The sequence below is a fragment of the Alosa alosa genome, chromosome 16 (assembly GCF_017589495.1).
Source record: "Alosa alosa isolate M-15738 ecotype Scorff River chromosome 16, AALO_Geno_1.1, whole genome shotgun sequence".
NCBI classification, from domain to species: domain Eukaryota; kingdom Metazoa; phylum Chordata; class Actinopteri; order Clupeiformes; family Clupeidae; genus Alosa; species Alosa alosa.
This window is the reverse complement of record NC_063204.1, coordinates 32598754-32622748: the sequence shown is the minus strand read 5'-3', so window position 1 is coordinate 32622748 and position 23995 is coordinate 32598754. Positions and strand designations below refer to the sequence as shown.

The following is a 23995-nucleotide window of genomic DNA, read 5'->3' as shown; positions in this document are numbered from 1 at the left end:
TCTGGTCGTTGAGGTTCTTTAAACATTTTAATATAAAATCATGTAATCACAACACATACTGAGATCTAGTGATGGGGACGAGACCGTCTATGCCGAGTCCGAGTCAATACTGAGTTTTGAAGGGTCGAGACTGAGTCCGTTGGTTTTCAAATACAGTCGAGTCTGAGTCAAGACCAAGTCTTTGAGGAAGCAAGTCTGAGTCGAGACCGAGTTCTTTAGGAGTCGAGACTGAGTCAAGACCAAGACCATAAAAACATGTCAGTTTTCATATTCATGATTTAATTTCACCCCAGTTAATAATCAACAGTTAGACCTACAGACTAAGCTAGATTGGGAATTGTTTAGAGGAGCAGTCTTAACGTCTTAATATGGACTATGCTGACCTACTGACGGCAGCAGAGCCATAGAGATAAATACAGGATAGTACAAAAATACAGGATAAATACAGGAGAGTAGAAAAAAAATCCTGAGCCTGAACTTTTTTTCCTGGGTGGTAAGCAGGCCCCTAAACCAAGATATATGCCTTGATCAACATAATTGTCAAGCGGAATCCAGGGGTGTCCTCCCATGGGAGAAGATTTTGATAAAAAGTCCCTTAGATGATAGATTCTGGTGACTTTTGTGGATATAAATGAACATCATTCAGACATGAGATGAACAATGGGACCCTGGGCCTGGTAGGCCTGTTCATTAATCCTGCTTTAACTAGTCACTGACTTACCTGCATACTTATTGCTTGTATAGCATACTGAGACTACAGATACTACAGCCATACCAAGAAAGGTCAGTGGGTGGCAATTATAATACTCAAAAGTAAACTAGGAATTGATTAGTAGCCTAACAATTGACTAAAGGGTATGAACAAGTAGACACCATTTATTTTAAACATGTTATTCTTTATTCTATAAGTTTGTCGGACAGATTTCTTTTAAATTATTTAGTATATTTAGTATTTAGTTTTGTTAGTTTTCCTTATCTTCTACTGTCTCTATTGTACAGTGGAGTTTTGTTATATGTATATACTTATATTTACCCTTTCTGCTGTAAGTGCATGTTGTGTGTGATGTCTGTATGCTACTGAGACCTTGAATTTTCCCTTGAGGATCAATAAAGTATCTATCTATCTATCTATCTATCTAAATTCTGGCGAGATGCCGTGTGTAATAACATATCCCGCATGCCTCGAGACGGACAGATGCGTAAGGACTCGTGCCGTGGTCTAGTTCCATATAATATTTTCCTTGCGCACAAAGTGCAGAAACATGCTCCTGGTTGCAGGAGTTTTTGACATCAACTTCCAAAGGGCTTTTCGTCTCTACCCACCTCCTCTATCCAAGACCAGCGCCATTTATTCTTTTTACCTTTATCGACAAGTTTGGTGTCTTCCCCTGGCTTCATAAAGTTGCACTCTATGACTTTGGCTACGTTTCACGTTGCCAGTGTGGGAAACACATTCGTATTGTATGGGAAACACAAAAGAAATTTGCACGTGAGATCCCGCAAGCTCAAACCTGATTTTTTTTTCCCGCAGAAGCAAAGTACGTCAAAAACACACCCTTTCTTCTCTGTTACATTGCTCCGGAACTGTTCGTCGCAGTGAGATGAAACTTTTAATGCGTGACAGAGCAGAAGTGGAGCTTTCCAATGAGACTATGCACTTGTCTGTACGATCAACTATGAACATTCTAAAAAATCATGAATTTAAATCAAATTGCATCATATTTCTATACTTCTCTGCGTTCACCTACGCACCCATTACTCTCGTTTGAATTAGGCCTACTCGTGAACCTGTGATCGCATAGATATGGTAAGCATATCAGATGAAAGAGGAGCTCTCTGTGAGACACAGAGCTATCCATTGGTACCAAGTATAATGATCTCTGAAACAAAAAATAAAATAAAATGGCACAGCACAGAAAATTATTATTGATAGTTTTAATTCTCAATTCATTATCAATAATAATTTTCTGTGCTGTGCCATTTTATTTTATTTTTTGTTTCATATCAATTCTACCAATAATGTACTGTAAATGAAAAAGCTGAATAATCCTGTCTATGCTGAAACTAATGTTTTTGTTGTGGCTGTTAGGGGCAGCCGTGGCCCACTGGTTAGCACTCTGGACTTGTAACCGGAGGGTTGCCGGTTCGAGCCCTGACCGGTGGGCCGTGGCTGAAGTGCCCTTGAGCAAGGCACCTAACCCCTCACTGCTCCCCGAGCGCCGCCGTTGAAGCAGGCAGCTCACTGCGCCGGGATTAGTGTGTGCTTCACCTCACTGTGTGTTCACTGTGTGCTGTTTGTGTTTCACTAATTCACCGATTGGGTTAAATGCAGATATCAAATTTTCCTCACGGGATCAAAAAAGTATATATACTTATACTTACTTATAGTAAGTCCTGCGATAATCCTGCTTTGTAACTGGCATTTTTTTCTATAGCAGATGCCTTGAATCTGTTGATGGTTATTCTATGTTATTTGTAACTCAATCTGTCCATTATTAGTAATTTTTCAAAAATGTATTCCGGGGGAGCCGCCCCCCTAGCTTAACTGTGACTAACTCCTGCTGCTGGAAAAATATCTCAGGGAAACAATGATTTTAGGTTCCCAAATCAAAGCCTACGTGATGTTTACTAGGAAAATGGTCCATTCATTGTGCCCACCCAAAAATTACACTTGCCCCCCCAATCTGAGCAGTCTAGATCCGGGCCTGTAAGAAATGGTTATGGATATGGTTATGGGATTTGGCAGACGCCTTTGTCCAAAGCGACACACAAATACAAAAACAATATAATATTTAAAATTCAACAGGGAACAGATTAGAATATTGGCAATAATAGAATAATAATAAGAGAATAGCAATAATAAACAACAAGAAGAGAGAGAAGAAATATTCTTTTCTGATTGGCTGGTGGGGTGGCTATTAATTCTGAATAACAGGACACGGTTCCATATCAATGCTTATGAATGGTAACTATAACAACCGGACGACAGTTGCAGCGCTCTAAAATCTTTGGTTGCAGGTTTCGCTACAATGGAATCAACTGTAAACAAGCTAACTGATGCTATTGAAAGTTGTACAACTAGCTGAACTAGTGAACTTTTTAAACGGAACCACGTGTTTCCTTTGCTTTACAGTGGCAACCGGGTGATAAGCGGGGAGTTGGGGAGTTTTTTGCCCCTCACCCTCGTCCATTAATTCCGTATAACAGGACACCTCGGCGGCCGTTATCCCTTACTTAATCAACAGCCTAATGGAAATAAAACAATATTATACAAACCATAACGCATAAGAAGCGCTTAAAGAAATAAGTGCCCAAAACGATCACAGGAACGGAGAGCACTGGGCAACTCATTCCACCAACATGGAACCACTGAGGAAAAGAGTCTTGAATTAGACCTAGCTTTTATGAATGGTCGACACAACACACTCATCAGAAGACCGCAGTGGGCGGTTGGGGATGTACGTATGTCTTGATTATTGAATTAAAATAATGAGGAGCAGATTCAGTCAGTGTCAAAAATACAGAAGCCAAAAGCGTTCAGCCGTGACAGCCAATCGACATTGCCGACGAAGCATAGACGCATGACCCCATTAGGAGGACATGCAAACATTTTGGTGACCTTTGACCTCTAGGGGGCGCTGCAATTAGCAAAACTGCATTTTGGCGTGTAGCTGTTGATGTGTTAGGAATCAAAACTTACTAGTGTACTAGTGGTCTAGTACTAGCGTACTAGTGGTGTCTGGTAATACTGTGGGAGGTCTTTAGGCCAACACATGCATGTCCGTGACATCAATTTAATCAAAAACACTAAAAAGTTTTCATGGATAACAAATACCAAAATTGGCACAGACCATTTTCAGACCATGCCGTATACATGCATTACTTTCTGGAATTATTGACAAAAGCATTCGCCCGTAACAGCCAATCAAAAAGCCACCAAACAGGAAGTAAGCTCATATCTTAGCAACCCTTTCACATATCAAAACCAAACTTGGTACATGGACTAAGGACCCAATTAGGTGCTCAAGAAATTTGGTGACCTTTGACCTTGTGCGCTGCACAAATTAATTTTGGCTTGAAACTGTTGATTTGTTTGGAATTAAAAACTTACTAGTGGTGTCTATTAATACTGTGGGAGGTCTTAAGGCCGACAAATGCCAACTTGTGATCAATCTGGCTGCCATCTTGGATTTTGTCGGAAACACAAAAACATTTTCACAGGTCACACAGTGACCTTATATCGAAGCTGTGAAGGCACCCATTGTGTTTCCACCTATTCTTCTTCTTATTATTCTCCACTGGAAGTCTATGGCAGCCCATAGGTAAAAAGTTGTGAAATTTGGAACATTGATTCAGGACAGTCCATAATTGATTTCACAAAGTTTAAGGTCTGAACCACAGCCAGTCTAGTGCCACCAACAAGTCAAAGTTGGCATTACATCCATGCGATTAACTTTTGAACCGTGTGCCCGATTTTGAACATCGATATATAGTATCCTTGGATGACGCTGAACTCAACGCTTCCGCCATATTGGATTTGATCAAAAACACTAAAAAGTTTTCACAGGTTACAAAATGGGTCCGATTTTCACCAAACTTGACACACAAAATTTGGAAGCTCATTCTGAGGAGACCTTCGACCACTAGGGGGGTGCAAGAGTTACAGGAAATCAGCTAGTATTTCAGCAACACTTTCATGTATCGAAAACAAACTTGGTACATGGACTTGGGACCCCATCCTGAGGACGCACAATAAATTTGGGGTCTTTTGACCACTAGGGGGCACTATAATCACAGGAAGTAGGCTCATATCTCGGCAACGTTTTCATGTATTGAAACCTAACTTTGCACATGGACTCAAGACCCAATCCCGAGGATGTAAAATGAATTTGGTGACCTTTGGTCACTAAGGGGGCACTATAATCACAGGAAGTATGCTTATATTTTAGAAATGCTTTCATGTATAGAAATTAAACTTGGTATATGGACTGGGGACACCATCCTAAGGACACTTAAATTTGTTGACCTTTGACCACTAGGGGGCGCTAGAGTTACAGGAACTGAGCTCATATCTTGGCAATGCCTTCACGTATCGAAACCAAACTTGGTTCATGGACTGGGGACACCATCCTGAGGACGCACAATCAATTTAGTGACCGTTGACCACAAGGGGCGTTATAATTAGAAACACTTGTATCAACACCAAACTTGGTACGTGGACTCATGACCACATCCCGTGGATGCACAGTAAATTTGGTGACGTTTGACCACTAGGGGCGCCATAACCCAACCCCCCCATACACACGTACACCATTTCATCATCCACCCCCATACACAGACACACCATTTCATCATCTCACCCACCCCCCCAAACACACACACTTTGCTCTGGTGTAAAGTGTACCCATTGTCACTTCCGGAACAGACGTCATGGAGGACTACATAGAAGAAGCCCTCAAACAAGGATATAACCGTTATTTAATGCTTCCTGCTGCTTCCAGCTTCTTTTTCGTGCCCATGAAGAATAGAGGGCTTCGCCCATGCATCGACTACAGGTCCTTGAACAAAATAACAGTTAAGTTTCAATATCCCCTTCCCTTTATATCCTAATTCACCGCCTTGCGAAGTGGGTGGGTCTCTCTGATAATGCTCTAAACTGGTTTCAAACCTACATTACTGGCAGAGATTTTTATATCAGTCTAGGAGATCATGTATCTGAAAAACATGACTTGCCTTTTGGTGTGGCCCAGGGGAGCTGCCTTGGTCCCCTGCTATTTTCTCTATATATGCTTCCATTGGGAAACGTCATAAGTCAGCATAATGTAAACTTCCACAGCTACGCAGATGATGCCCAATTGTATCTTTCTGTGGAGCCAACTAACCCAGATGGCCTTTGCTCCCTCACTGCATGCCTAACCTCCATTAATCAGTGGATGAGCAAAAACTTTTTGAAACTAAATGATGACAAAACAGAGGTACTTCTGGTTGGACCAAAACTAAAGCGAGATATTATTCTTAGTAATCTGGGGAACTTGGCACACCAGGTCAAACCAAAAGTAACAAGCCTCGGTGTCATCTTAGATGCAGAGTTAAGTTTTAAGCCCCATATCAGTAAAGTTACTCAGACAGCCTATTTCCACTTGAGAAACATTGCCAAAGTCGCGGCCCTTTTAACTCAACAAGATGCAGAAAAACTAATTCACGCCTTTATCACTAGCAGGTTAGACTACTGCAATGCACTTTTCACTGGTCTTCCCAAAAACATCTAAAGAAATTGGCACTCATACAGAACTCTGCGGCTAGACTTTTAACTAAGACTAAGAAGAGAGAACACATCACCCCTGTGTTGGCTGAACTGCACTGGCTCCTATTTCCTATAGAATTGATTTTAAGGTTATGTTAATTACTTACAAAGCTCTGAATGGCATAGCACCTTCATATATCTCTGAGCTTTTAATATCTTATCAACCACAAAGGAAACTTAGATCATCCAATTCTAATCTTTTAATCATACCCAAAGTGCTCCACAAACAAAGTGGAGAAGCTGCGTTTATCCATTATGCCCCAAACTATGGAACACCCTGCCTCTGTACATCAAGCAGGCGAAGTTCAGTAAATATTTTAAAAAAAGATCTGAAAACATACCTGTACAGGAAAGCTTTTAGTTAACTCATCTTATCCTGTAGACTACATTTTCAGATTATTCTACATCTGCTACTATTGGAGGCTTAGCCAGCCAGAAGCAGATGGGCTCCCCCTATTAAGTCAGGTTCTGCTCAAGGTTTCTTCCTGGAATATGGGGTTTTCCTTGCCACAGTTGCCATATGGCGTGCTTGTGGGGGTAAGAGGGTTAAGGCTGCCAGTCTTATGACGCCATTTTCTATATTTTTGATATGTTGCTGAGTATAACATAAACAGCAAAGAAAAGTGATTGATAATGACTGACTGACTATTATTGTGTTACATGCTTCAAATGTAAAGCACTTTGAGCTGCATTCTGTGTATGAAAGGTGCTATACAAATAAAGCTTTATTACTATACAAATAAAGCTTTATTATTTGTCCCAGCAGTCCTAGAACTCCTCAGAGGTGCCAACATCTTTACAAAACTTAATTTACGGATTGCTTATAACCTGATACGGATCAGACAATTATGGCCATTATGGGCTCACGAATGCCCTCTCTGTTTTTCAGGGCTATATGAACAAGGTACTTTGAGATGTTTTGCACCGTTTTATAACAGTGTACATTGATGACATCATGAGAAGTGCTCTTTTGACACCTCCGAGTCCCCGTTCCTGGGATTACCACATCGGCTTGGAAGGTGTATAGACGAGGGAAAGGTCAAGGCTGTGCGAGAGTGGCCTGTGTCTACCTCCAGCGAAGAGTTACTATGCTTCTTGGGGTTTGCCAATTTTTATAGATGCTTTATATGTATGTAACCCCTTTTTAACGAGCGCTAAAGGTTAACTTAGTTACACTAAACAATGGCTTGACAGGATCCTGAATTCTCAGTGGTGGAATAGTGAGTTGGCTGAGACTCCTGATACCATAAATATAACTGCATAGCTGTGTAGTAGGATTATAAATGGTGAATATAAATATGAATAATTATAAATACAAATTTAGTAGCGCGGTGCCTCCACTGTAAAAATACTACACTTACCTTGGGCTAGTGTATTATGCACTTCTACAGAATTTAAATAACAATGTGAAAATAATAACGGAGTGTCTATTTACACCCCTGGTACGAATAGCCTTGGCCACACAGCTGAGTTATTCATACCCTGTGACATAACAACAAAAAGACGTTGCTCACGTGCACAAAAAACATGGCGGACATTCGTTTTTCGTCAGCAGAAAGTGAAGAATTCTGAAAGGTTTTAGATTGAAAAGTCTTGTTTTATTTTCATAATCTTGGTTCAGTGAACACATACAACTATCAGTTTGTTAGTTAACAGAAATTTTGTGAATATGACGTTCAGGCCTAGAAAATTATAAGTTTACCTGCAAACACTATTTCCTTGTGGAAGCAGATAGTGCAGTGGTCACAGACAAGGGCTGGCATGCGGGAGACTGGGGTTCGATTCCTGTGTGATGTGTTTTGGCAGAGTGAGTGTGCATGTGTACTAAAGTGCGGATCGGGCCGCAAATTTCTGTCCGAACCCGGCCCGCGTCCGACAGAGTTGCGTTCGAACCCGACAGGCATTTTCATTTTTATGTCCGAACCCGACCCGAGCCTGACGCAGATGATGCCTCAGTTATTCCCATGCTAGTGATTAAACGTTCACGTTTGTGGATAGCCTGTCTTTTTAGCCCATTAAACGGAACACACAACAAAATATAGCTGCAAGCAGCAATGAGGGGGCCAAGCAGTTAAGCAGGAGTTGGGATTGGATTGGATTGGATTGGACTTGACTGTGTTGTGTTAGATTGGATTGGATTGGACTGGACTGGATTTGAAGGTCACCGAATTTATTGTGTGTCCTCAAGATGTACTCCTAAGCCCACATACCAAGTTTGGTTTAAATCCGTGAAAGTGTTGATAATTATAGCACCCCACAGACGAGACGAGAGGAAAAATGTTCGTCAACAACCTTTTTTTCCATGACTAAGACGAGACGATGACGAGACTGCACTAATGTCCTGAAACACTGACTAAGACTATCTTAAGATGCATTATTGTTGACGAAAAAAGACAAGACTAAAATGTTTTGCATGAAATAAAAACTAAGATAAAATCTCTCTTCATTTTTATCTACAAAATGAGAAGATAGAATAGCTGTTACGTTTTCAAAATATTCCGAATGAGTTGGTTCATGCGCAGCAGCTTTCCTGTAGGCTAGTCTACGTGCTGTTGCTGCAACCCTGTGGCTGCAGCACAAAACTACATGGACCAAGAACACTGGAGATTTCTGCCCGAGTTAGCAAGCTAACTACCTAAGCTTTATGCCACAATGCTACATACCCAGAAGTTGAAGCTTCTCTCATACATATACAAATTAGCATCCTCCAGAATGTCCATACGAAAAATTTCAGCAAGTAATGTCAACTATTTTACTAGTTACACTGATGATGCAAAGTTTGCTAGCAAGTAAGCTAATATGGAAAGTTCGCTAGCAAGTTAGCTAAGATGGAGAGTGTGTGTTGCGTTTGGGCGCATATCGCCATCTAGCGTGGCGGAGTAAAACATTCATACTTGGGTCTAAGACGGTGTTTCTCAAACTTTTTCAGATGAAGGACCACTTAACTAAATCAATAAAAAAGAAACGCACGAAACACCTAGCTAAAACAAAAATTAAAAAAAAAATAGCCTACACAATACTCACTGAACCACCTTGCTTATTGTCTTTGCACTTTGCTTAATTGTGTCAGAGGATTCATATGATTTAAACTGGCATATAGACAGTGTTGTAGAACTGTTTGAATTTACATACAAGTTGGTTCAATATTGCAAACAACCCATCTATATTATTTTACCACGTCTGCTCATGGACCACTTGGGATAACTTGCGGACCACCAGTGGTCCCCAGACCACAATGTGTGAAACACTGGTCTACGAAGATCATGACAGGTCTACAAAGATCAAGATCAGTCAAATCTTTTACTGTCTATGGTCAAATCCCAGCCGAAATATAACTGTAGCTTGACTTACCTGTGCATGTAAACATACTGACTGACAAAAAATCTAAATGAGTAATTATAACAGACGAGTAGCCCTGTGGACACACAATATTGTTAGAAAATTGAGATGTGTGAAACATTATTTGACTGAAATGGTAATCAGAAATAATTTGTTATAAAAAAAGACTAAAATGTTTTGACTAAAACTGACTAAGACTAAGATAGCTTTAGTTTTCTTTTGACTAAAACTAGACTAAAATGACGAGACTTTTTGTTGACTAAAACTTGACAAACAAAAATGATATTTGAATGACTAAATATGACAAAGGCTAAAAAGGACATTTCGTCACAAGACTAAGACTAAGACTAAATTAAAAATAGGTGACAAAATTAACACTACTAGTGGTGAAAGCACACCAAAATTAATTGTGCATCCTCAGGATGTAGTCCAAAGTCCACATACAAAGTTTGGTTGCGATAGGTGAAAGTGTTGCTAATCATAGAGCCCCTAGTGGTCAAATGTCACCAAATTTATTGTGGGTCCTTAGGATGTGTTTACGAATCAACGTATCAAGTTTGGTGTCGATACGTAAAAGTCTTCCTAATTATAGCGCCCCTAGTGGTCAAAGTATACCAAATGTATTGTGTGTCCTCAGGATCAGGTCCCGAGTCCATGTACCAAGTTTGGTTTTGATAGATAAAGGCGTTGCTGAGATATGAGCTAATTTCCTGTATCTCTAGCGCCCCCCTAGTGGTCGAAGGTCACCAAATGTATTGTGTGTCCTCAGAATAGGGTCTCAAGTCCATGTACCAAGTTTGGTTTCAATATGTGAAAGCATTGCTGAGATATGAGCCCACTTCCTGTGATTATAGCGCCACACAGTGGTCAAAATGTACCACATTTCTTAAGCCTCCTCCTTATTGGGTCCTGAGCACATGTGGTAAGTTTAGTCTTGATACGAAAAAACCTTGCTGAGATATCACTTCACTTCCTGTTTGGCGGCTTTGCCGACAATTTTAGTCGGCTGTAACGGGTGAACGGTTTTAGATTTTAAGACGAAAAGGGATGGTCTGAGGCTTGGTCTAAAGATCATCTGAACTAAGTTTCGTGAAAATCTGACAAACTTTGTGACCTGTGAAAATGTTTAGGTGTTTTTGATTAAATCCAATATGGCGGCCGAATCAATTACGATGACATCACGAAACATTCAATTTTGACATCTTCATTTCAAAAGGCTATATCTTAAAAGTGATAAGAGATAGAGACTTTCTGTAAATTAGAGAAATATTAAGGATGACCCAACGTTTATGTAGAGATTAAATGTTTATATCTAATTTGCATATTATGACGTCATATGGTGGCGGCCATCTTGGATCATAGAATTTTCATGAAAAGTTGCATGTTTGAATGATAAAATGCACCACTTCTTTCCCCCCAAAATGTCCCTCACCTTCTGTATGCTATATTGCACAATACTGAATGCTCAGGTAAATAGTAAGTAGTAAACAAACTGTATAAATCATTACTAATAAATGGCAGAAACAAACCAAATGCATGTAGCGGTAGGCTGGCCTTTTGCTGTAGAGATTTTCCATTTACTACATACAGTAGGCACTCTGATTCCATGTATGGGGCACATATATATTATTCAGATGACACACAAACACAAGTAGACAAGACCTGTTTAGTTCAAAAGCTCACTTGCCACGGCAAGGCACAGATCAGGATTGAGATGACGAGACAATTAGTATTTTTTTTCTTTTTGTTGATGTTTCTTTGTTTGTTTGTTTTTCTTAGCTGACAAAGACACACACATCACAAGGACATGAACACACAAAAAAAAGAACACATAGGCCTAGTGTATGTCCTAAATGGTCAGGGAAATAGGTAGAAAATCAACAGTGTAATCATTACTAAAAAATGGCTGACAATTTTTTTTTAATGACTCCCTATCCCTATCCATACAGGGCCGGCATTCCCATCATCTTGTGATAGACTATGCATAGCCTAATGGCTCCCCTGCCCCGTGTCACCATCTCTGCTCCTGCTGCGAGCAGCATGGCCAGAACTGCCTCGCGCGCGCGCGTGCGTGCCGAGTGGAGAGAATTTGCGCAGCTCGGACTAGGCCTACTGTCATTCTCATTGCGACTCCCCACACTGCCTCTACGTTCCCCCCCTAACTATCCTATGAGCACTTCGACCTCGTCTAACATACCCAGTGGCATTAGACAAAGGCTCCACCATGTTACCGTCGCCGCGATTGCAGAGCAGCACACGGTCAGAAGATAGAAGCTAGCGCTACATGGACATTACCTCCAGCCTCGTTCGCCACATCACTAACACCCTGCTAACTTCCCGATGAACACTCCAACCCCGTGAAACATTATTCCCACCACTGACATTGGGCAAACGATTCAACGTTTGTGCTTGGTGTAAGCTAAACTCTCACTTTGTCCAGCTGCATCATTGCAAGGCAGGGACGTATCTGAAGCCTTACTAAACGAATCACCGTCATTTTCTGAAGGCAGATATTCCCCTTCAGAATCAGGGTCCGCGAATAGAAGACCCAACACTTCATTTCGGGTAAACTTTTTGATGCCATTAGAGCGATAATCTAATGCAAATACTGTGACGTTGACAATATCGGCTCTGATAAAGTGGCTCACACGCATTTTACTAGCTCGGTATTGCACGCACTGATTCACTCTTTAACAGCTAGAAAGTTTTGTTTAAAGCATGACCTTTTTTGGACTCAGGGATGACGTATGACATGTCTGCCATCTAGTGGAGTGGAGGTCGAACGAAATATGACACCCTATTTGACTAAATCGGCCATTTTATTCAGTACCACATCTTGTCGAGTAAACTCGACCGTGGCGCCTAGAGGGTTAACAGACCCCACTAGTACATTTTAATTCCAAACACAACAGCAGCTACAGGCCAAAACACATTTTTCCTAATTGCAGCGCCCCCTAGAGATCAAAGGTCACCACCGTTTTTGAACATCCTTCTGATGGGGTCTTGAGTCCACGTAGTAAGTTTGGTTATAATACATGAAATGGTTGCGGATATATGAGCTCACTTCCTGTTTGGCGGCTTCGCCACAAATTTCAATTCGCTGTTACGAGAGAACGGTTTTAGTTCCGAAGACGAAAAGGGATAACTTTTGTGCGGCTTGGTCTGAAGATCATATGTACAGTGGGCAGTGCTTCGACTTGGCCAGCTTCACTCGCGGTCCACGCATGGGATCACGCGGTATCACGCAACTTTAATTTGTATTTTCCCAGTGAGACGCTGCAACAACCTAAACAACCGGTAGATGGCTCAAGTGAGCAGGGTGTCTCGTAAAAAGAAATGGAGCCTGGAAAACCCTACACAGACTTCACTACAGACTTTAGCAGACTGGTTTAGAAATAATTTAATAGCCAGAAATATGCCTGCCCTGCCCTAATAAAGAAATATTTGGTTAACTGCGAAAGTGAATCCCGTTTGCAGCCATAGAAGAAACGCAGGGACAAATTAAACATTCTGGTTTTCTCTGAGTGCAACGATGATAGACAGACATCATTTGGACAAAATATAGAGCGTAACCTCCGCTGCTCAGCCAAATGCCTTCCTGTTAGCCCTGTTATCACGGAGTTACAGGCTTATAAACGATTTTTGATGGTCACAAGTTTACTTCATTAGCGGTTTATTTTTTTGATTATTAAAGAGTGTTTTTCATTTAAAGGTTTTACTTTGTGCTTATTCAGTAGAGCATTTAGTGCTCTTCCCAATCCCAGACGTTCACATTGCATGTTTGTTTGTAATGGATGCAACCGCGAGATAAGCTACGCGTTTGACGGCAATGAGTTGTTAACAGACATGAACCAAGACATACAGCCCAGCAGCAATCTAGGGACTGTTCGTTATTTATTGAAGGGGCCACCGGAGGAAATTTGAGTGCTTCAGTCAAAAGTTGCATGACCCTCCCTTGCCTGCTAGAAATTGTTCAATGACCCGCCGACAGAATTGTTAAAAAAAAGACATGACCCTCCCCTGCCAATTGTCGCTGTCTTCCGCATGCGCTGCTTTGCGCCACAGCCACACACTGCGATAACGTTCTTAAATCAATCTTTCCCGTGAGCTTGCATGCTACGTCCTTCCTTTTCAAATGTGTTGCGCCTGTTTGCACAATTTCACAAATAATCATATGAGATTAATAATATGACAAATAATACCTGTGCACAGGGACCGAAACAATGCATGTCAACTTTTTCCGTGTTTCTCACGTATTTTAACTTCCCCCCGCTGTCTTGCCGTTTTAAATGTTTTCCCGTAGAATATCCCATATTTTAATACTCTCATAACAGCCCTGCCATCGGGCCTGTCTCTGTGTTGCCCTGTTGCTACCCCTTGCCCTTCCAACGAAACCGATGTCTTCAAATCATCGTTTTCCTTGCTTGAAGGCGAACTTAGAGTGATGTTAACCTATTTAAGTTTAACGGCGTGAATGTCGTGAGAGCGCGATTCATTGGCGCTTGCATGATCGGTCTTATGTCTACGTGCGCACCTGAGGCTACTCAGCTACTAGAGAAATAATTTCCCCTGTTTGTATGTTCACTCCAAGTTGGCCTACCATAACTTACCAACTCTGCACTGTAGACCCTAACTGGCTATTTATATTTTTCTGTGAAATAAGCAAATGTATTTGTTCAACTTTATGAAGCAGAATTACGCACTAGGCTACTTGGAACATAACACATTTGACAAAGGACAGATGTATGTTATAGTGACAAAATATACTTTCAGTCTTTTACGATGTCTTTGTCATGGGAAAGTTTTTTTCCCCATGCATTTATTCTAGGCTACTGTCAGTGACTGCCGTGAGAGAAGGGTTCTGTGTTTCGCCCATGTCAGTGACTGACACGAGAGAAGCTGGGTCTGTGTTGCGCTATGCTAATTTATTTTCAATTGGGCATGCCGTGCCGTGTCGTCCACAGCTTAGTTCTGACAAAGCCGAATTTACTCCTTTTGAAACAATGAGTGCGCGCGTTTGTATGGTTATATTGCTTGAGGGGGATCCCAAGCAGCTTTCTTATAAGGCTACTTTGAGAACATTTCCTAATTCACCCGACACTAATATTCAAAATGTTGAAAACTATTTCGGCATAGCCTATTAACTGACCACCCGATTCACGTTGACTGGGGGGCAGGGGGGGCCATCAGACATTTGTGCCCAGTTAATCTGGCCCTGCCCCCAACAAATCACACCTTCCCACCAGCTGTGACAGCTTAAAAGAAGTCAAGAAAGAAAGGAAAGCTGGCTCTGTAGTGGGAGCTGAACTGGAGTGCATCACTTCACTATCAGACAAAAGGACCCTGAACAAACTGATCAACATCTTGGACAATGAGTGTCACCCACTCCACAGCACTATTGTTAAGCAGAAGAGCCTGATCAGCTGGAGACTTCGCTCACTGCCTTGCACAATGGACAGACTGAGAAAGTCATTTGTCCCCAGGGCCATTGAACTGTTCAATGCCTCACTTAAGGGAAGAGGAGAGATATACTTCTCTGCATAGTCTGTCTGCCTCTTCACCCCCTCCATGTTTGGTACTGTCTGTCCACTAGCCACTTGTACCACTGTCTTTATGCCTCACTGTTTGCGTGCTATATTAGCACATTAGCACATATGCACAATATATAGATATATAGACTTTACTTTACTTCTGCATTGTTGCACTGTTGGACTTACTCATTTGCACTCACCATGACCACTATCACCATTGCACTACCACCATGACACTCATTCACACAGAGCACCTTACCATACCTTACTATGCACAGAGAATCACAGGCTCAGTCCCTGCCTCAGTCATTGCAAGCGCCTCTGATTTATTAATCACCACTATGTGGATACTGTTTTTAGAATTGATTTAGATTAAGCTATTTAGTGTTAGTATAATTTGTATTTTTGTCATTTGTATTTTAGTATATTTAGCATATTCTTTATCTTCTACTGTCCTTATTGCTTAGTTGTGTTTTTATATTATATACTTTAATTATTCTTTCTGCTGTTAAAGAATGTGTTTGTGTTGTCTGTATGCTGCGGAGACCTTGAATTTCCCCTGGGGATCAATAAAGTATCTATCTATCTATCTATCTATCTATCTATCTATGAGGACTCCTAACTCACAGACCTATTCACAAACCGGTTTTGTGGCATTTCGCCTGTTTTGAAACCCTATGCGGTTCAAGAGCTTCCAATCGTGAGGAAGCAATTTTGCACTGTAGGCATAACTAACATGCAATAACACCACCAACAACAACCAAAACTAGGCTACTCATTGTCAACATGTAAATTAAATGTACATTATTGTGAATCAAATTAAAATGTTCTCTTTTGCAAACGTAGGCATAGGCATAGTAACAGATTAATTTAATAATGCAACAAAGATACTACATCAATCCGTATGTTTCATTAGGCTACTAGGCTATTTGCTTTGCCTTACTCTTGATTAATTTAGGCTAGGCCTTTTTATTCAGTTATTCATCATCTTCTGTCCTTGTGTAGCGCACGCATTCTCAGACCTGTCACCTGCCACTCATCGTAAGGGAGGTGTTTGGAATCATTCCCGCGTTACAATCATCAGCCAATCAAGGTGGTCACTTCAGTCAAGCTCGTGCATGACGTCATCCATAGCAACGAAGACTCACTCACTCTTAGACTGTTAGTCAAAGATTCTAGAGTGCTCAGCTCCAGAATCTGTTCAGGAGTTGTCATTTTCCCTTGCTAAGAGTAGCCTAGGTCTGAAAGGCTTTGTGAATAACTTAATAAGAGAAACTCCTATAGCTAAAATCTTTTATTGCTATTTAGGAGTAGCCTACTCCTAGTGGTAAGATAAAAAGCTTTGTGAATATGGCCCCTGGTGTCTAACCCAATGCATAGCCCATTTACACAAAATAATGGTCGAATATTAGGCTACTGATGATCATTGTTATTTAAGAAAAAGCATCATACCGCACATTGTGGCGGGTCTGTTATTTAACCTACTTACTGTAGGGCAGGCCTTCTGTTAAAATAATTTTATATAAAGCCTGGGCTAACAGTAATCCTCCTGCCCCCGATATCACAGCTGTGGATAGTGTGGAATGCAAGTAATAACACAATCCAATGTGTGTCTCAATTGTCCCTCGCTGACCACCTCACACATTTCTCTAGATTTTGCAACGACCTTACATGACACAATGCCGTAAAATGCCAGTGTTTAGGACACCGAATAATGTTTGTAATGATACCAGTTAGGCCTACGTTCAACAGTAACATAAGTGTAATGAGCTATTCATTGTCGAAATTGTCAAATTCTTACTTTGGAAAACAAACATTTGCCGAGATCATTGGATAGGGACTATGCCTACTTGTTTATTTTTTACAATTCACTCAAGGGGAACAGGGTAAAACCGAACGTTAACAGATGGTAACGTTAAAGATTAACATATAATGCTATCCTGTTATCTTAAGCTAAACAGACACCAGTGTGGAAAGAAAAACAGTCAGCGATACATTACAAACAATATACCATACAAGTCACAAGAATAATCACATTAATATAGTATTAATCCCATATATATATTAAAATAAAACCCCAACCCCCCCAAGCACTGGCCGTTGGAGCTCGGTGGTGCACAGGTGGCAGCTCTCTGAGCTGCAGGCAGGACAGCAACCGCTGAACGGCCCTCCAACTCGCCGGTGATCCAAGCAGAGACGAGAACGTGTGTGTGTGTCAGTGTAAATGCAGTTGACGTTACTCACGACCGATCACTCAGAACCGGGAGATTCCGCTCAGTCCTGACTCAGAGGAATGGGAGGCAGCTATGTCCCAGCTAGCCGAGGATGCCACTCCGGTGGAGGATGTTGCTACAGTCAGCCGGCAAACCTCAACAGCCGCGGGTAGTTGGCACTGGCTGTTGGCGGCTCAGCACCGGAGGCAAAACGCAGTCGTCCCTGGGAGGTCTGGCTCCGGTGGGCCCAGCACCGGAGGCAAAACGCAGTCGTCCCTGGGAGGTCTGGCTCCGGTGGGTCCAGCACCGAAGCACAAATCGAGTCCGTCTCCGAAGGAGAATGCAACAGGAGCTAAGTCAGCTACCCAGGTCAGGATAGCTTCAGCTACAAAATAGCACCGACAAATAGCTAGCGGAAAGTCTGACCAGCACTTGACCCGTAACTTAGAAGAGAAAATCTAAGGAGTAAACAAGTACGATGCGCCGATGTTACGGAGTAAGTGGGCCTATTAACTTGTCCAATGGTCTCCACAAACTACAGACAGCAAAGTATTCTCTCTCTCTCCAGTGCAAACTCGGACCGGGACTGACTTTGAGCAAAGATTCTAGTTCCTGAGGTGTTAGAATGTTGTAAAAACATTTACAAATTATTATTGGATAATATAAAATTCAAATAAAAACACAGAGAACAAACAAATCTGATTGGTCTGTACCGAATTCCAATCAACATATTGCAAAAACATAAAGCATTATGGTCATTGTAGTGACAAAAATTAAACAGTGCGGTAATAAACACTATAAACAGATTTTACAGGTGCTTACATGTAATTACAGCATGATCACTGCGCCACTGAACTCTCTTAAAGGGCAAGCCCAAGGACCTCAATTGAAAATCCCAGGGCACAGGTGGAATCCCAGAGCACAAGGAAGCCTTCACCTCAGCGCCCATCCTTCAACACCCAGATCCATTGAAGTCGTTCATCATTGAGGTTAATGCCTTAATCACAGGGGTGGGCGCAGTCCTCTTTCAATAACAAGGGACATCTCCTGACCTCCTACCATGCGCCCTCTATTCCCAGAAGCTCACCTTGTGAGCTCCTCACCATCAAGCTGGCTCTGAAGGCGTGGTGCCACTGGCTGGAGGGGGCCAAGTATTTCAAGATCCTGACAGACCACAAGAATCTTGCATACCTGAGAGAAGCAAAGTGGCTGAACCCCCGACAGGCCAGGTGGGCCCTCTTCTTTCCTAGATTTAATTTTCAGCCTATCGTCCAGGGCCCCACAACATCGAGGCTGACACACTGTCTAGGATCCATGCTGCGAATGACCTCGAGGACACTCCCACGTGCATTGTCCCTTCCGAGAACATCGTGGGGACCATCCAGTGGGGACCATCCAGTGGGCCCTGGATGACGAGATTCAGGAAAGGGCCAACTCCCAACCTGCTTCACCAGGGACTCCCGTTCACACCATGTGCGTTATCAGATTTGTAACCCCAGTCACACAGTTGGTCTAACACAGATTCAGAGCTCCAAATCAAACCGCTTGGCAACCAGCATGAGTTGGAGCAGTATCCTATGCATCTCTGTGGAAAAATAATTACTAATGTATGGAATAGGAAAGTGACAGACACACCTTGTCAAAGTTAACGTGGGTTGACGTGCTGCACATTTTCTGATATGTTTCAATTTGTTCCTGTTCATCATGTTCGTCCCACAGAACATCACTTGCTTCCACCACTTGGTCCTCCTCAACATGCTCATGATCATCAACTGACTTTAAGCCCAACAACTCCTGGGAGCAAGAAAATTAACATTGAAGATTATTTTTGCAGAAATTAACATGATCAAATAATGTAAATAATATTTCAAGAGCAAATTTAGAGAGTTATTTAAAGAAAACAATTAGGATCTAGCCTACATGTAGATTCATAACAAAATGCACATCAGCCTAAATCCTGATTATTCTCAAGCTTTATGTAATAACTTGACAAAATGTAATACATTCGCTTCATTATGTAATAACTGCTGCATTTTATTTTACTGCAAGTTATTACATATTGCAGTTGTTATTACAAAATATAGGTGCTGCAAAAAAAATGGATGAACATGTTGCATTATGTAAAACCAACCAACCAAAATTGATGGCTTCATTGATAAAAACAGCATAATGTGTCTCTTAAATTCTTCTGTCCTCAACGTTTCCCGCACTCGGCACTCTCCATCGCTTTCTCGACTCATGCAGCCTGACTTTTTTGGGGTTACGTTTGAACTGCTTGATTAACTTTGGGACGTTGACTGATGGAACATTGAGGCCTGAAGGGAATTTGTTTGTTTGTTAAGAAGTTTTTGCATCGTTTCACAGGTGTCAGGAATTTTCCTGTAGCCTATTACAAAGGCAACTTTGAACTGCCTCAATCATTTGTCTACTCTACTCAGTCATTTGTGTTTAAGATAAAATTCTTCTTTAAGTTATGGTGTAACGAAGACAAATGGTTTAATCAAATTGTGTTGACCTGACCAATATTTGGCAAACTCAGCTGGCAATATAATTGACTACTGTAAATTAATCCCGTCATATAGAATAGTAAATTAATCCCGTCAATCCCGCTACATGATCATGACAAACGGAATGTTCTGTAGGCCTAGGACTATAGGAAAAAATATAAATTAGTGCTGAAAATAAACTTGACCATGTGCAGGCCTGAACATTTTTAATTAAAATTTTTAATTTTAATTTAAATAATTAATTTTTCACTTCTTAGAGTTTTTTTCTTCCGTTTTTTCTCTCGCATGTGTAATTTTCCATCAAGGATTCCCGGGACACTGAAAGACCGGGGTGCACGAAACTTGGTGGGCATGTAGCCCCACAAGGATAGCATGGAACCAGGCTGGACTGGACCCCCCGAAAGGAGGGTAGGGCGGATACAGTTTTCTATGAATATCTCGAGAATTGTAGGGCCTAAGAGGACCATCTTTTTTTGTATGTTGGTCTTAAGCGGCCATGTCAAGCCATCCCATAACCACTCATTTCATGTATAGCGCCACCTAGTTAAAAATGAAAAAGCAAAAGAGTACAGAGCACAGAGTTTTCTGTGAGAACTGTAGGGCCTAGGGTGACCCATTTTTTGCGTATGTTTTCCTCTTCATGACGCATTTTTTGACTGGTGCGACTTATGTGACTTAGAGTCCGGAAAATACGGTATATACACTTTACATTTGATGTTTGTTAACATTGTTAAATGATGGTGATTCACTAGTCCCCTACAGTATTTTGAAGGAAGGAACCAGTTCTGTATGCATTACTGTAACAGATGGGCTAGGTTATTAGTAAAGTAGTTGGACACATGCACACACACATACATGCACACACATGCACATAAACACACATACACACACACACACTCCCTCACACACATGCACCCACACAAACAAACACACCTACATACACAAACACACACACACACAAAAAAAAAAAAAACACTTGCATGCAGGCACACACACTCAATTAACACACACAGAATCACACATATACACAAAAACAACCACACACTTTAAACACACTCAATTACACACAAAAAACACACACTCTGCACACACTCAATCACACAAAAAATGTAAGCACAGCTCAACTTTAAGATACTCAAATAGCCTACATGCATGCTTGTGATCATTAAGGCTACTTTGACAAACTCTTAGTCATGAGCTGTATCCTCTGATTTTAATATTTACAGATATCTAAGCGATATTTGTAACATTTATTTTGTATTAGGCCTGTTATGAAATCATGTATTGAACAATTTAAACACAATGTGAAACTTAAAGCCCAAAGATGGATACATGCATGTAGAAATTTGCTGCAAATTCAAAACCGGATTACTCTGGAACGGTTAACTGTACAGGGGAATGCTTTACATCTTTTTGTTTGGTAAGGTCTGTTGTTTATTCTGATTTATGGTATGTCCTGTGTTGAGTGAAGAGTTTGTGAAATATTCCACCAAGATGAATGGGTGGGGAGATGTATGTAGAATAATATGATTAAATTCCCATGATGTCATACATGTGATGTCTGTGTGATGAGTAGGCTACTTTGTGAGCAGACGTGTACGAAGTACACAATTCCTTTACTTAAGTGAAAGTATTGATACACCTTGTCAAATATTACTCTAATGCAAGTGTAAGTCAGGGGCCGTATTCATGAAAAAAGTCTTAAGATAAATCCAGTAGCAGCAACTGGAATCCATGCATTTCCACAGAATTATTTTTGGAATCTGATCCCTTATCATGCCTGTTCGTTCGTACTCGTCGCTCGACTTATCGTGACTAAATTCAAGATGGCGTCGAACGGTAAAATCCCTTAAGGTACTGTCTGTATAAATCGTCTTGTAAATAAACTACCAGTGCTTTTTCAAAGTTCTCAATGCCTCGTTTTAAATGTCAAGGCCCTTGGAAGTCTACCAATAAAGTATGGAGCTACTTTGAGCCTCGTAAACAGTGATTTATTTGCATGGCTAGGCCGATGCCCGAGGCACCCCCAACGAAAAACTGTTGGTAGCATTGACTAACTAGCGCCAGAGTGCAGGGGACAAGCCGAGGTGAGCTATGAGACATACGTTCACACTCGGTATCATGTTTCAACACACTTTAGGTCAAAATCACACTGGAATTCTCCTTTAAGAATGTTCTTAAATTCACCAATATTTTCTTCAAGCAACACCAAAGAACTTTTCCTCTGTCGCACGCACTATTTGTTTATCCAGCACCGGCTTTGCAAATAACAATGTCCACAGACAAGGTAGAATATGTTGCATGATTTTATGAAAGTACGATGTATTGCGACATCAGATGCAATTTGTAGTTTCTCATGTCTCATTCCATCGAACTACAGATCCGTTACCCGATCCGGCAAACTTACATAGTGCGGTTATAGCCGATAGAGGGCCGCGAAGCGAATACAGAAAGTGCCGTTCACCCTGTTACGAGTTGATGAACCACTGAAACGATTTTGGAAACATTATTTTAAGGTACAAAAAAACTCTTTGGTGTTGCTTTAAGAACTGTCGTATTTCTTTGGAACTTTTGTTTTCTCACTTAAGAACTTCTTAGATAAGAAAAGCCTACATCATTCATCAACAGTGTTAGTTACCATTAAATGATGAAACCACGTTTCAATGACAGAGACACACCATTCAGTGCCATTAAATCTGACTAGCGAGTTATCTGCTAAAAACTTGCTTTAAGAACCGTTGCTAAGGGGGAAAGCCATGCCTTCAACAGCACTCGCGTTAGCTTATGTTTGAAACGGTAGGCTAGGTATTTTATATTATCCAGATCTATGTATTTCTAGGTTGAAATGTGCAGTTTTTACTAGAAAATACGGTCATTTCCATGGACTTTGTGTTTAAGAAATGAAACATGTTCTAAACGCTGACGTCGATGTGCGTCACATGCTGTCAAGAACCCTTCGGTTATGCCAGTTTTGAGTAGACAGAGGGTTTACCGAAAACAATAGCAGCAAGCTAAAATTAGCAATAAATGGTAAGCTTATATATTGTAAGTGCACATAATAAAGACTGATATTTCAAACGAGCTGTCTAAAACGGTTAAATGTCTTTATATGAATGACTTTAAGAAGCTCAACTTTACACTGTAACATTTTTAAGACAGGTGCAGGGTTATCTTAAAGTTACAAGGAAAATTGAGAAGAAATGTAAGAATTTTGTTTTCAAGAATCTCATTTGTTCTTAAGTGTTTTCTTAGGAAACATCTTAAGAAGAAAGTTAAGAAAAAACATAAGAACTTTATTCATGAATATCAAATCTTCTTAAATTTGTTCTTAAGACAAAAGATAGCACCACTTAAGACGCTTTTTTGTCTTAAGAAGGCTTTGTGAATACGGCCCCACATTTTTGACTTTGTTGAAGCACAGAAGCTTGCTTTTAAAAATACTTAAGTATTCAGAAGTACTTTTCCTTTTTAATGTATTGTAATGTAATGTTTATTTGGTCATTAATAGGGTATACATCCTTTGGTCGGTCATAGGACTTGAAAAGACCTTTAGTTCCTTACAGTGGGCATTACTTCAAATTGGCCAGCTTCCCTCGAGGTTCGCACGTGACCTCAAGCGGGATCACGCGACTTTAATTTGTATTTCTCCAGTGACGCTGCAACGATGCTGCAACAACCCAAACAACCGCCAGATGGCTCTGGTGAGCAGGGTGTCTCGTAAAAATAAATGGAGCCTGGAAAACCCTACACAGACTTCACTACAGACTTTAGCAGACTGGTTTAGAAATAATTTAATAGCCAGAAATATGCCTGCCCTGCCCTAATAAAGAAATATTTGGTTAACTGTGAGTAAATCCTGTTTGCAGCCGTAGAAGAAATGTATACGCCCTGGTTGACAGTAGACGGAGGAGGAGCGCACAGTCTACGAACACCCGATGCTGCAGCTCAGCCACGGCAATACTACTTTTCAAAGTAGGCTAGTATTGCCTGGCAATACTAGTTTTCATACATGAGACTACACTAATAAATGTAGACGTCACAAACTGCTGCTGCGCGGCGCTTATCATCGAAGTGTTTTTCACCATGCATTTATTCTACTGT

General features: G+C 41.0%; 1 protein-coding gene across 7 annotated transcripts in view; it reads right to left on the bottom strand.

Moving 5' to 3' along the window:
- Positions 1-23995, bottom strand: part of nphp3 (nephronophthisis 3) — a 165406-nt gene that overhangs the window by 74828 nt on the left and 66583 nt on the right. For all 7 annotated transcript variants that reach the window (XM_048265979.1, XM_048265984.1, XM_048265981.1 and 4 more), the window contains one exon: positions 19023-19181. In XM_048265979.1, the coding sequence (XP_048121936.1) occupies positions 19023-19181 (159 nt within the window). The remainder of the gene's footprint in view (positions 1-19022; positions 19182-23995) is intronic.